The sequence below is a fragment of the Tupaia chinensis genome, unplaced genomic scaffold, assembly GCF_000334495.1.
Source record: "Tupaia chinensis unplaced genomic scaffold, TupChi_1.0 Scaffold000217_1, whole genome shotgun sequence".
Lineage (NCBI taxonomy): Eukaryota > Metazoa > Chordata > Mammalia > Scandentia > Tupaiidae > Tupaia > Tupaia belangeri.
This window is the reverse complement of record NW_006159692.1, coordinates 1,034,188-1,046,723: the sequence shown is the minus strand read 5'-3', so window position 1 is coordinate 1,046,723 and position 12,536 is coordinate 1,034,188. Positions and strand designations below refer to the sequence as shown.

Here is a 12,536-nt window from a genome sequence, read left to right as displayed (position 1 = left end):
TGTGTGTGTGTGTGTGTGTGTGTGTGTATATATATATATATATATATATATATATGTGTGTGTGTGTGTGTGTGTGTGTGTGTGTATACATATATATATGTATATATGTATATATATGTAAATTTTAGTGCCAAATGCAGGAAATCTGAAGGAACATATAGCACAGCTCTGCCATCTCTTCACCTTGGCTTCTACTGATGTGATAGGTTTCCAACTCTGGAAATTCTATTTAAAAATCTTCTCATGGACCCAAGTCCCACCTTCCATGAAGTTTTTCATAAGATGTTTTAGTGTCAAATACTTCATGATCTGGGCTCACACATTCCCTGAGAATGGTTGATCTCCTCCTGCTTCATCAGATGAATGATTTCATTGTACACACGGTGAGGAGCATCCAAACCCCAGATGAAATCCACGTGAGCCCATTCGGGAATATTCTTATGGTAGATGAGGTGGGTCACTTCAGACAGCAGTGTTCTCACATCTTCTGGATTTGAAAGCCAGTCCTGACCTCCCGACCACATTGCTGTAGGAACTGTCATATCTCTGACCTTGTACTTTATAGGAGTTGGCTAGAAAAAAGGAATAGTTTCAACTTCTTGGTGACATGTGGACTTCCAAACTCATAATTTATGTTTCAAGTGAACATGATAAAGGTGCCATGTTTGGCAAAAGGTGGACATTTGAGGGTTTCTGTCCCAGCTCCTCATTTAAGGGAAAATTATTTAACATTATTGAACCTCAGTTTCTTCATCTGTGCAACAGGGATAATGTCTTCAATAGCTTATTAGGTCAAATGAGAAGATATGTAAATTGCCTTATACTTTAGATACTGAATTATGTTTAATTTTTTTCTCACTATTACATACTTGGCAAACAAATTGCCTTTAAAAATAATGTCTCTGTTGGGCCAATTGGTGGCATAGTGGTTAAGGCTCCCACATGATTGATTGCATGGCTTGAGCCCTGGACCTGGTGACTTGATAATCATGCTGGGCATGTGTGTGTGTATGTATGTATGTATGTATGTGTGTGTGTGTGTGTGTGTGTGTGTGCATGTGTGCCTAAAATCCCCAAAGGAGGGAGAGAGAGAGAGAGAAGAAAGGATTGTGGTATGACTATTTCCCATGGAGGGTGCTTTCTTGCATTACCTCTCCCCCTTTCCCTCTGTCTCTGGTGAGTGCACCTGCTCTCTGGTAAATAAAAAAAAGTATTTGTCTTTTAAAATAAATTTTCACGAACATCTCATGAGTCAAGAATTTGAGAGACTCTAAGAGGAAGGCGGATAAACCTTTTGGTAGGAATTCTGAATTTCAAAAATTTGATGTGATTCAAGCAGCCCTTGGGGCAGGCCCAGCTTGACTGTATGTATCTCCAAAACCATGGGAGAAATCAGCAAATTGGTCTATTGCACTTGGGTAACTTCAACCAAGGGGAAGCAAAGTGTAAGTATCTGTTCCAACCTTCATTCTCTGCCTCTGTACCTCAAAATCACACAAAGAAAGGTATGTGTATTCCCAATTCTTGGAAACTTCCCTTATTTAAGAGTATTAGTGGGTTAACCTAAGCTCTTAAGACTTATTAGCATCCTGAGTGTGAGGAAATGGTGAGGCCCATTTCCTATTCAGAGAATCCACGAGGGAGCTTGGTCTTAAATCATAGGTATCCTTCTTTCTCTTTGTGGCTCTCTAAAAATTTGAAGTTATAACATCATTTAGATATGAATGGTTGGAATATTCTATGGGGCTAGGAATATATTTTTTTCTCACCTTACAGGTAAAAAGATTGAACTAAATATCATATCTAGGTCTAAGTTTCTGTGATTCTATGCCACCTTTCTACATATTTTCTCTTTCATTAGATATTCTGGTTCCTACTTTGCATACATCACTTTCTCTACAACCTAGTCCATTAGATGCTGGTAAGTTAAAACTATTCTAGGCTAGAATACTCTATCTAAAGATATGATGTGAGACTCTCAAAGATTAGACTGTTCAATCAGCTCCATCCAGCTGTGCTTGTACAGCAAATATTTATTTACCTTCACATACATACTAACCAATAACCTCTAGAGATTTTATGCTCAAAAGAATATACCTATCCAAGTCTGATTCTCCACGTTTTTGCTTTAAAGTTTATTCCATAGCATTGACTATATAATTTCACATGTAATGTGTTAACATTTTGAAAGTTATTTTTAAATGGCAAATCACAGATTCATTAAAAGTGCAACCAGGGAGAACTCTCAAGAATTATCTAACCCAATAATATTTATTGTAAAGATAAATTGAGGCCTGGTGAATTGAAGTGGACTACTCACAAGTACACACACTGACAGTGCAGAGAAGCAAGACTACAGTAAACCTCCCTTGCCGTTTAGTGTTATTTTCCCTGTGCCATGAAACCTCACCCTCATCATGCCAATTTATTTGATTTTTTTTGTTTTTGACCTTCAAAGAATCTTTCTAGTATCATCCACAGACTACGCTCTTCATTCTTATGTTTACTTTCATCCCTAGGACAAGTTGTCACTATAGTTCTCCTCTCACACATGTCCCAAAGGCATAGTTTTAGCACATAATATTGGATTTTCTTACCTGATTACCTTTCTCTAGGTTTTTGGCTTCACTTCCCCAATCGAATGCTCGGAGTTCCCCGGAATTCACTGCCTAAGGGGAGACATGAATATAAGCTACTCAGTGTGGTCACTAGATGAGGGTGGTAGTGGTGGTGTCATGAAAACATGCCACCAAGTCTGCCATTGTGAGGGAAGCAAAGAGCAAAGGTGGGGCTGTATTCCACTCAGGGTTGTGATCATCTGCAGGGGTGTGGAAAGAGAAGACTGAGGCTCTTTTCACAGGAAAGATGGACTGCAGATACTTGACTGTCACATTATCAACTCTAGGAAGGGCATTCCCCTTGTGATCAATGTAGATGGGTCTCCTGTATAGCTCTGTGGACTGCCATGGGAAAGTGCCCCCCCTGGGACTATGTGATGTCATCCAGGAACAGTGACCAAATTTAATCCAACTTAAATTTCTTTTCTAGTTTTTTTTTTTTGGGAGGGGGTGGAAGGGTTTGCTATAGAGTACATATGTTCGCTGGACATAGACAGAGAGATAGTGAGAGGGAAAGTGAGAAATCACCCCCTGGGGGATAGCCATGCTGCAATTCTTTCTCCTCTGTGCCCCTCTTGGAATTTCCAGAACACATACACATACAAACACACATGGACACACACATGCATGCACATGGATACACACATGTACCATGATTTTCCAGCCACTGAGTCTGGAACTCGAATCAGGGTTGGCCATATGGAGGTCTAGCACCTTAACTATCAAGATACCTGCTGACCTCTCTTCTTTAGTTTTGATGACGTACTCAACCTCCCTCTTTCTCTTTCACACACATGTTCACACAGATACATGACTTTCTCTTGTGACTGCAGTTGAAGTTTGCAGTACAAAGAACTATGAAAATCTCTTTGGGCAATCTGGCCCACCCTAGCATATTTCTGTGTCTACCTGACCATGCTACTGGAGTTGCTGAAGAAGACAACGTGGAAACATAATCTTCTCTAGCCACATCTTTGAGGTTAGAAGCAGAGAATGGTATCACTTTGACCATATTAACCCATACTTTTTTGGGAGAGGTTTTTGCTATTAGGGCACATGCGCTTGCCAGAAAGACAGACAGAGACTGAGACACAAAGTGAGAAATAATCTCTCAGGGGGTATGACCATGCCACAATCCCTTCTCCTCCATTCTCCTCTCGGGATCTTGGGCACGCACGCACATGCACCCGGCGTGAGTTTAAGCCACCAGGTCTGGGACTTGAACTGCAATCAACTACATGGGAGTCCAGTGACATAGTCATCACACCAACTACTGGTCCCCTGACACTTATTTTTTAAGAGAGATTTTTGCTATAGGGCATGTGTGCTTGCCAGAGAGACAGAGAGAGACAGAAAACGAGAAATTCCCATTCCCCCCAGAGGGGATGGCCATGCTGCAATCCCCTTTCCTCCATTCACCTCTGAGGATCCCGGACCTGCATACACACATGCCTGGTGTAAATTTCAAGCCACTGGGTCTGGGACTTGAACTAAGGTTGACTATATGGGAGTCCAGTGATGTAACCATTTTGCCATCTGCTGGTCCCTTAATCCACACTAAATGGGCCAGACCATGGCCTAGTTGTTAAAGGAGTCAGATCTCATATAGCTGAGTCCCAGCCCTTACAAAACATGCCAGGTATAGGTAGGTGCATCCCCAAAATGTCAACAGGGTGGAGAAATGGAAGAGAAAGAACTGTGGTGTGACCACGTCCCACTTGGGGTGCTTTTTCCTTCTCCCTCTGTCTTTCTGGCTAATGTACACACCCTGTGGCAAACAAAATAAAACAAAACCACTAAGAAGGTCCTTGGGTCACTCTTATCATTTCCTCCCATCTCCTGAAAAGTTTCAAAGAGCTATATCATGCTCGCAGTTGAACAGCATAGACTACATTGCATTTTATCTCAGATCCATGTCAAATAATCCCTGGGCTGTTACAAGGGCATCTTTTTATTTTTTAAAATGCTGTTTGCATAATGGGTGTTTTCTAAAAAATAATTATTTTATTTAACTTGGGCTGTTACAAGGGCATCTTTTTATTTTTTAAAATGCTGTGTCCATATTGGGTGCTTTCTTAAAAAATAATTATTTTATTTAACTTTATTTATTTACTTTAATTTGTCCAGAGAAGGGGAGAGGGAGGGAGGGAGGGAGGGAGGGAGAGAGAGAGAAAGAGAAATTGAGAAAGCAAGCTGCTAGGTCTTGGACTTGAACTACAGTCAGCCATATGGGAGTCCAGTGCCTTTAACTACCAAGCCATCTGCAGGCCCCCCCAAAAGGGCATCTTTTGATTATGCTAGACAAAATGTGAAAAGACCACGGATTTAACAGTCTTACCTGGCTCCAGTGAAGAATATTTTGCACAGATGTTCCCGAAGGATTGTGGGCAACATACACATTTGCTCGGCTCTGTAACAAAGCATGAATGGTTTATGGGACATGGGATAACTAACAAAATGTGCACCTTAACGAGAACCAAAGCATGTATTTTGGATTTGAAAGTCAGTCCTGACTTCATAACCGCATTGTTGTAGGGACTATCATATCTCTGACACTGTCCTTTATAGGAATTGGTTACAAAAAAGAAATAGTTGTAACTACTAGCTTTAAATCAAATTGCTGATTTACGAAAAGAGGAAGGAAAAATGTTCATGAATTAAAGACATATTCTTCCAGCTGCTGGCAGACAGCCCTCCATGGTCAGCCTGCTCTGAGTTGTAGAGAGATGAATGCCTTGCCCAATGTCTTGCCCCTTACCAGTGTGGTCTGCATTACATGAGTGGTTGACATGGGGCTATAAAGACTCAGCTTCTCTCCCTAACCTACGACAGTTTTGCAAGGTCACCCTTCTTCACAAATCCCTAGTCAACCAGCTGAGACACTCATTGAGTCTGCATCATAGCTTGACTTTTCATATACTGAATCTTGCTTCCTTCCCTTCTCTAGGATTTATCCCAAGAGGAGAGCCCAGAATCCTTCTGCATATGAATCTGCATCTCACAGCATGCTTCCGGGAGCCCACCGATGGCACTCATCAACTGGCAGCTATGCCTAGGTCAAATGAAACCACAGACTTTCCACTGAAGAACTGATCTATTACACTAACCCAAAGGACCCCATGGAGAGAAGAGGTCGATGGTGATGGCGGTTCTCTCTGTTGACTACCAGGTTCTAATCTGTGTTTCAATCTGTTATTTACTGCTGTAAAGCTGCATTTAGAGCTCCTCCACCTTTAATCTATGATTTTAAAGCTAGCAATGTCCTCCTGTTAACCTTGTCTCAGCTCAGGCTGAAGCGTTTTTCTCACTTCCTTAGCATCTGGACAGAAATGGATTACTGGGAGAACATCATCTCTCTGGTGTTCACTGGGATTAACTCTACCTCCGGGGTGAGACTAATGGCTCAAGGCTTTGCATTCGGACACTGGGCTATGCCTAGGCTCCACTTACCATGTTCATGTTGTTGGTGTTGAATCCACCCAGAAGTAACATGATATTGCTACAAATCTGATCAAGGATCACCTGGCCACAAAGGTAAATAAAAAGTTGTCTGAAAAATCTGGTTTGGTACAGAAATTCTTTTTTGCCAAACAATCCCTGTAAAAAATATGAAGTGAAAAAGTAGTCATTACAAGACCGAAAAAAGCAAACCCTAATGACAAAGAATATGCTTTATAAAATTGGGTTGGAAGACTTTTCTATGTAAACGAGGAATTTTTTGAGGGGTCACGTACCTTGATCATCATATCTGGCAGCAACAAAAATTTAGTCCCAGGGCTTTTTGCATATTTAACAGTGGCTATGGGTGCTAAAGCAAAATACATTTTGATTTTCTGAGCCAGCTCTGGCATGGTAGAAAATGCAATAAAGCCTATGAGAGAAGAGACATACAAGCATGGTTATGAATATCCCCAAACTCATAACATATCTATTTCCACATTTACCAAATTATTTTAATATTTATGTGCGATTATGTCTCAACTCCTATGAGATTATAAACTCTCTGCCAGAAAGCAACAACACAAACTCTTCTGTGTTTCCTGCGACACCTAGCATATGTACTTTCAAGTAGAAGGGTCTCACTGAATTGTTGAATACAATAAAACTGACTTTGAGAAAATGTATATAGTGGGAGGTAATTATATACTAGACAGTTTGGTGGAAGCCTTTATGATTCTTACCTTATTTAATTACCAGAATATTGTGAGTTTTTTTTTTTTAAACAAAAGTCTATTTTGTAGGACCAGCAGGAGGCATGGTGGTCAAGGCACTGGACTCACACATGGTCAACCATGGTTCAAGTCCTGGACCCAGTGGCTTGAAAATCACACAGGGCATGTGTCCCTAGAGGATAATGGAGAGAGAATTGAAGCATGGTTATCTTCCATGGTGGGTGATTTCTGACTTTCACGCTCTTTGTTTCTTTTCTCTCTGGAGAGCATACACACCCTATTACAAAAACCTAGCAACAACAAAAAGCTATTTTATAGTAAAAAATTGAGAATTAGAGGAATCGTCTTATTTTATAACAAATATTTTCTATAAGAATGGGCACTGAGGATAGTGGGATTTTTGTTGGTTTTGCTTGATCCTTAACTTTTTTGGAATTCAAGTTGTAACATAATCTAGTAGACAGATTGGCAAATAAGAACTCACTCTTTTTTCTGCCATAAGGTCTCTGGTTAAACCAGTCTGTGCCTCTCAGTTTCTTTACTTATTGAATAGAGACACAAATCCCCCAGTATATAAATTTTTTTGGATGCTCTCTGTTAAGATGTCAGGAGAAAGACTACTGGGATCAGCAGTTAGCATAATGGCTATGTCGCTGGACTCCCATGTAGTTGACCAGAGTTCGCATCCCAGACCTGGTGGCTTAAACTCATGCCGGGTGCATGTGCATGCATGCCCAAGATCCCAAGAGGAGAATGGAGGAGAAAGGGATTGTGGCGTGGCAATCCCCCCAGGAGGTGATTTCTCACTTTCTGTCTCTCTGTCTCTGTCTGTCTTTCTGATGAGTGCACATGCCCTATAACAAAACAAAACAAAACAAAAACAAAAAACAAAAAACCCTCTTAAAATAATAATAATAAAAAAAGGACTATTATACAAAGCCAGGGCAAGAAAATTATATCTGAAATACTCCATGTCTCTTTCTTATTGGTTTTTAAAGTTTATTTCTGAGAGAGAGAGAGAGTGAGAGAGACAGTCACTCTCAACAGAGTTTCCATTCATTCTCAGCTTTAGCCAGCCGGGATCACAGGCATGCACACATACACATAGCATGTTCAGAGAGAACTCAGGATACAAACCCCGGACCTTCCCATATGGCTTTGGCAGGGCGGAACATTGCAGTAGTGTCGCGACACTGTGCTGGCTTATGCGTCTATTTCAAAAGAGCCTACACACTCTGTTTAGGCTAATGTTTGCAGTTTGAGAGGTGGAGAAGGGAGGTTGGACAGAGAAAAGCTAGAATCACATGATTTCCATTCAGTTCCCACAAGGCTAGTGAAATTTCTTTTTCTTTTGTTATTTTTAAAACTTTTTTTAAAAAAATAATTATTTATTTAATTTTATTTATTCATTCATTTATTTTAATTTGACCAGACATACGCGTGCACGCACACACACACAGAGGAGAGAGACAGAGAGAGAGACAGAGAGAGAGACAGAGAGTGAGAAAGCGAGCCACCAGGTCCAAAACTTGAACCGTGGTCCCTCACGTCGGAGTGTCCAGCACCTTAATCACCACACCACCTCCTGGTCCCTGAGATTTCCTTTTCTTTATAAACAATTTTTGCTATGGAGTGTGTTTACTCACCAGAGACAAACAAAGAGGGAAAGTGAGAAAGCACCCCCAGAGGAAGTGGCCATTCTGGAATCCTTTCTTCCTTTCTCCTCCATCCTTCTCTTGGGATTCTGGCCACACATGCACTTGTGCCAGGTGAGACTTGAAACATGCAGCCAGCCATATGGGATCCAGCTGCCTTAACATCCACGCCACCTGCTGCCTCCCAAGTGAGCATTATTAAGGAAGACTGATTCCTTCTCTAATTTGCCTTTCATCTGATTAGACTTGCCTGGCACCTATAAAGGTAGGTACAAGAATCACCTCTTTCACTCCCAGCTGTGCCGTCAAGAGGATGGGTTGAAAATACATTAGACTATTGGACCAGCAGATGGTATAATGGTTCCATTGCTGGACTCCCACATAAATTACTGTGGTTCGAGTTATAGATCCAGTGGCTTGAAACACTCTGGGTATGTGTGCTTTTGTGCCCAAAATCCCAAGAGGAGAATGGAAGAGAAGGATTGCAGCATGGATGTACCCCTGGGGAGTGATTTCTTGCTTTCTGTCTGTCTGTCTCTCTGGTGAGCACATGTGCAAAAATCTCTAACAAAAAAAAAAAAAAGAAAAAGAAAAAAAGAGAAAGAAAAAAACATTAGACTATTGTTAATATCTGAGAAACCTAGTTACTTTTCCCAGAAATACTTCCGTTTCTATAAAGAAACTTTAAGCTCCCCAAATTAACAGCTCCATGAACACCTTTGTCTCATGTCAAGTCAAACAATTTGAATATATTTAAAAAAAAATACACTCTGAATAATTTTAAACTTGTGTAAAGGGCCCCTGGGTACTGTAAAATAGAAGACATATAACACCCTAACTTTCTTTCTATGAAAACCGTGGGAGAGCTAGTATCACTAGAACATGTTAATATAATTAAACAATAAAGGAGAGGGACCGGCAGATGGCATAGTGGTTTACGCCATTGGGCTCCCACATGGCTGACTACAGTTTGAGTCCTGGACCCAGGGGCTTCAAAATCATGCTAGGCGCATGTGTGTTATGCCCAAGATCCCAGGAGGAGAATGGAGGATAAGAGACTGCAATGTGTTCATCCCACCAGGAGGTGATTTTTCACATTCCCTCTCATTGTGTCTTTCTGTCTCCAGCAAACACGTATACTTAAAGGCAAAACAAAACAAAAAATTTAAAAATAAAAATAAATAAATTAATTAAAAGTTAGACTCTTCATCACTAGAGGGCACCAGGTAAAAATGAGCCAACTGAACTTGTGTCTTTGAGCCATCAGGACTCCTGTCACAATTCAGTTTTACTTTGGACTAACATTAAGTGAGTAGTGATCACCAATTGCTGGGAAGGTTCTACAGAAAACGAGGCTCTGGCAGTGTAATTAGTACTTAGGAAGCTCCAGTGAATTACATTTTCTCCAACAGACACAGACAGTAACATGCTGACTTACACAGATAAATAAAAAGGAGAGAATGAAACAAGACAGCCAAGTCTTCTGTGGTGTTTACCCTCCTTTGGAATCAAGTTAGTCATGTGTGGTCACCCATACCTGCTGTATAATAAAATCCTTGGCTAACTGCAATGAGCGGCTATAATGCAATACTCAATGACGCTGAAGCCACATGAGAGGGTTCTGGGTTTGCATCCCAGGGTGTCCCCGTACACACCAGTATGCATGCACATGCTTGCGGGGCGGGGCTGAGAGTGGATTGCGGCATTAGGACCCTATGGAAGGTTCTTTTCTCTCTCTCTCAAAAAAGCAACAAACAAACAAAGTCAGCGCACAGGGGCTCCAGGCCACACACAGTTTAGTTTTTGCTAACTGGCTTTGCTGTGGTTCTCAAACACCTCCCTTAGGATGTGTTCACTAGGGCTGAGTAACTTGCAAGAGGGATTTAAGCAATTTGGCTTTCTAGAAAATGTCAAACTTACACAAACAACATTCCCTTGCAATTATGACATCATTTTTCTTGAAATTTCTCAGAATGAGTATTTTATTTTTCTTACTTTCTTGAGGACAGAGCCTAAACCTTAGGAACTTCAGGGAGGAGTAAAGTGGCCGTTCTATTTGGTGGACAACAAGAGCTTAGTAAAAGGCAAATTCGAGATTTGGTGATCATTTTAATGATCACTGAAAACCTTTGCATTATAGAATTAAATCACCTGGAAAGTCAGTGTCCATGGCCAGTGTGACTGGATGTCTGTCTGTCTGTCTTCTGAGAAGTTCAGAAATCAATGGCAGACTCCACTGGTCTATTATTGAATGAAGGCAACAACCAGCATCCTTTGAGTTAACTGAAAGCTGACCACGGGGTCCGCACTACTGATCTGAATTCACAGTGCTTTGAGTAGGATAACAGGTTTTAGAGGTCATCTCTGTTGTTTGAATGGGTTGACATAGAATACCATTAACTGTGGAGGGCAATGAGGCACCAGCACATAATTCCTGACATTGGCAATAGAGGAAAAGAGCATGCCTTGAGCAAAACCCCAAAACTCTCTTTCATTCCTAATGGAATGATGCCTCTGAACTGCTTGTTGATTCCCTAACACATGGCAGAAAGGGAACTCGGCTACAGTCATTGAGTAGGATTTTTGTTTTGTTTTCCCCCAAGATTTTTGCCATCAGGCACATGCACTTGTCAGAGAGAGACAGAGAGAAGAAAAGTGAGAAATCACCCCTGAAGGTAGATGGTCATGCTGCAATCCCTTCCCTTCTATTCTCCTCTCAGAATTTTGGGCACACATACATGTGCCTGGTAAGTGTTTCAAGCTGTGAGGTCTGGAACTTGAACTGCGGAGCTGGCCATGTGGGACCCAGCACTCTAACCACCACGCCACCTGCTGGCTCTGCACACGTTTAACGAGCCTGGGTTGCATGCCACAACTGCTCTTATGGGTATGCCTTAGACAAAATGCCCGCCTTCCCAGAGCTTGTATACATCTTCTGATCAACCAGTCCAAACACCTCTGACACCTCTGAGAGGCAGTTCTTATTCCCAGCTTGTAGATGAGGAAACCAAGATTAGGAGGTTAAATCATTTTCCACAGATATTTATCTAAGTGGTGGCAGAGGCAATGTTTGAATCCACATCTGCCTGATTCCAAAGCCCTGGTTCTTCTGGCCACACCATGGGCCTCCGTCATTCAGTCCCTATTTCCCTCAGCCCTTAAAGCAACCGAAAAGGCAAAGGCCAGATCCGAGGGAAGAGTGAGGGCAGCAGAGCTTGTGCCCTGTGCTCACAGTTCTGAGCATACCAACCTTCGCTCCTTTGAACTTACCCATGGTGGTGCCCTGTGAATAGCCGACATAATAGATCTTTTCCTGGCCCGTTTTCTGCAAAATAAAGTTTATCACTGCAGGAAGGTCAAACCTAGCCATCTCATCATAACTACAATGGGAAAAGACAAAGTTAAATGAATAGTTATAATAAGAAACAAACAAAATCACCCCTGGGCTTAAAAACCAGCCCTCGAGTTGCCCTAGTAACTTGTTACTGTGGCCCTCCCCACACTCACACAGACTCCTTTCAGATCTGCAATGCATGGGTGTCTCTGGAGTCTGTTTTCTTCCAGATGTTATCACAGAATGATAAGCCTCTTAAGTGAATATTTACTGAGTACATGATTCCCTCCTCATAGAGGTATTGCACTTACTATTAAAATAGTACAGGACCACGAAGACTCATTTACAGAAAAAGGATTGATAATGTTGCCAAGGGGGCCAGCAGGTGGCATGGTGGTTAAGGATGCTGGATTCCCACATGGCTGACCATGGTTCAAAGATTTGAATCCCAAACCTGACAGCTTGCTTGCTCTCTCTCTCCCACTCTTGCTCTCGTTCTCCCTCTCACTCTGTCCCTTTCTGGTCAAATTAAAAACAAACAAATAAATAAAGTTAAATAAAATAATTAAAAAAAAATAATGTTGCCAAGAACCTTCTCTGACAGGTCTGAAGACGAGGTTGCATGTCAATATGGAATTTAAGTATATATTAAAAATATTTTGTGATGGGAACCAGCAGTTAGCGTAATGGCTATGTCGCTGGACTCCCACGTAGTCGACCGTGGTTCGTGTCCCGGACCCGGTGGCTTAAAACTCAC

At 41.5% G+C, this 12,536-nt stretch overlaps 2 protein-coding genes across 2 annotated transcripts in view; one reads left to right on the top strand and one right to left on the bottom strand.

Moving 5' to 3' along the window:
• ANKRD22 (ankyrin repeat domain 22) overlaps positions 1 to 5,686 on the top strand; it is a 37,795-nt gene extending 32,109 nt beyond the window's left edge. Inside the window, exon 7 of the transcript XR_001370343.2 lies at positions 5,566 to 5,686. The gene's annotated coding sequence lies outside the window, so the exon portion shown is untranslated. The remainder of the gene's footprint in view (positions 1 to 5,565) is intronic.
• LIPM (lipase family member M) overlaps positions 67 to 12,536 on the bottom strand; it is a 30,736-nt gene continuing 18,266 nt past the window's right edge. The window contains exons 7-12 of the mRNA XM_006147697.2: positions 11,716 to 11,825; positions 6,353 to 6,489; positions 6,069 to 6,215; positions 4,957 to 5,028; positions 2,598 to 2,669; positions 67 to 572 (exon numbers count right to left, since the gene is read on the bottom strand). Of these exons, the coding sequence (XP_006147759.1) occupies positions 303 to 572; positions 2,598 to 2,669; positions 4,957 to 5,028; positions 6,069 to 6,215; positions 6,353 to 6,489; positions 11,716 to 11,825 (808 nt within the window). The 3' untranslated portion in view covers positions 67 to 302. The remainder of the gene's footprint in view (positions 573 to 2,597; positions 2,670 to 4,956; positions 5,029 to 6,068; positions 6,216 to 6,352; positions 6,490 to 11,715; positions 11,826 to 12,536) is intronic.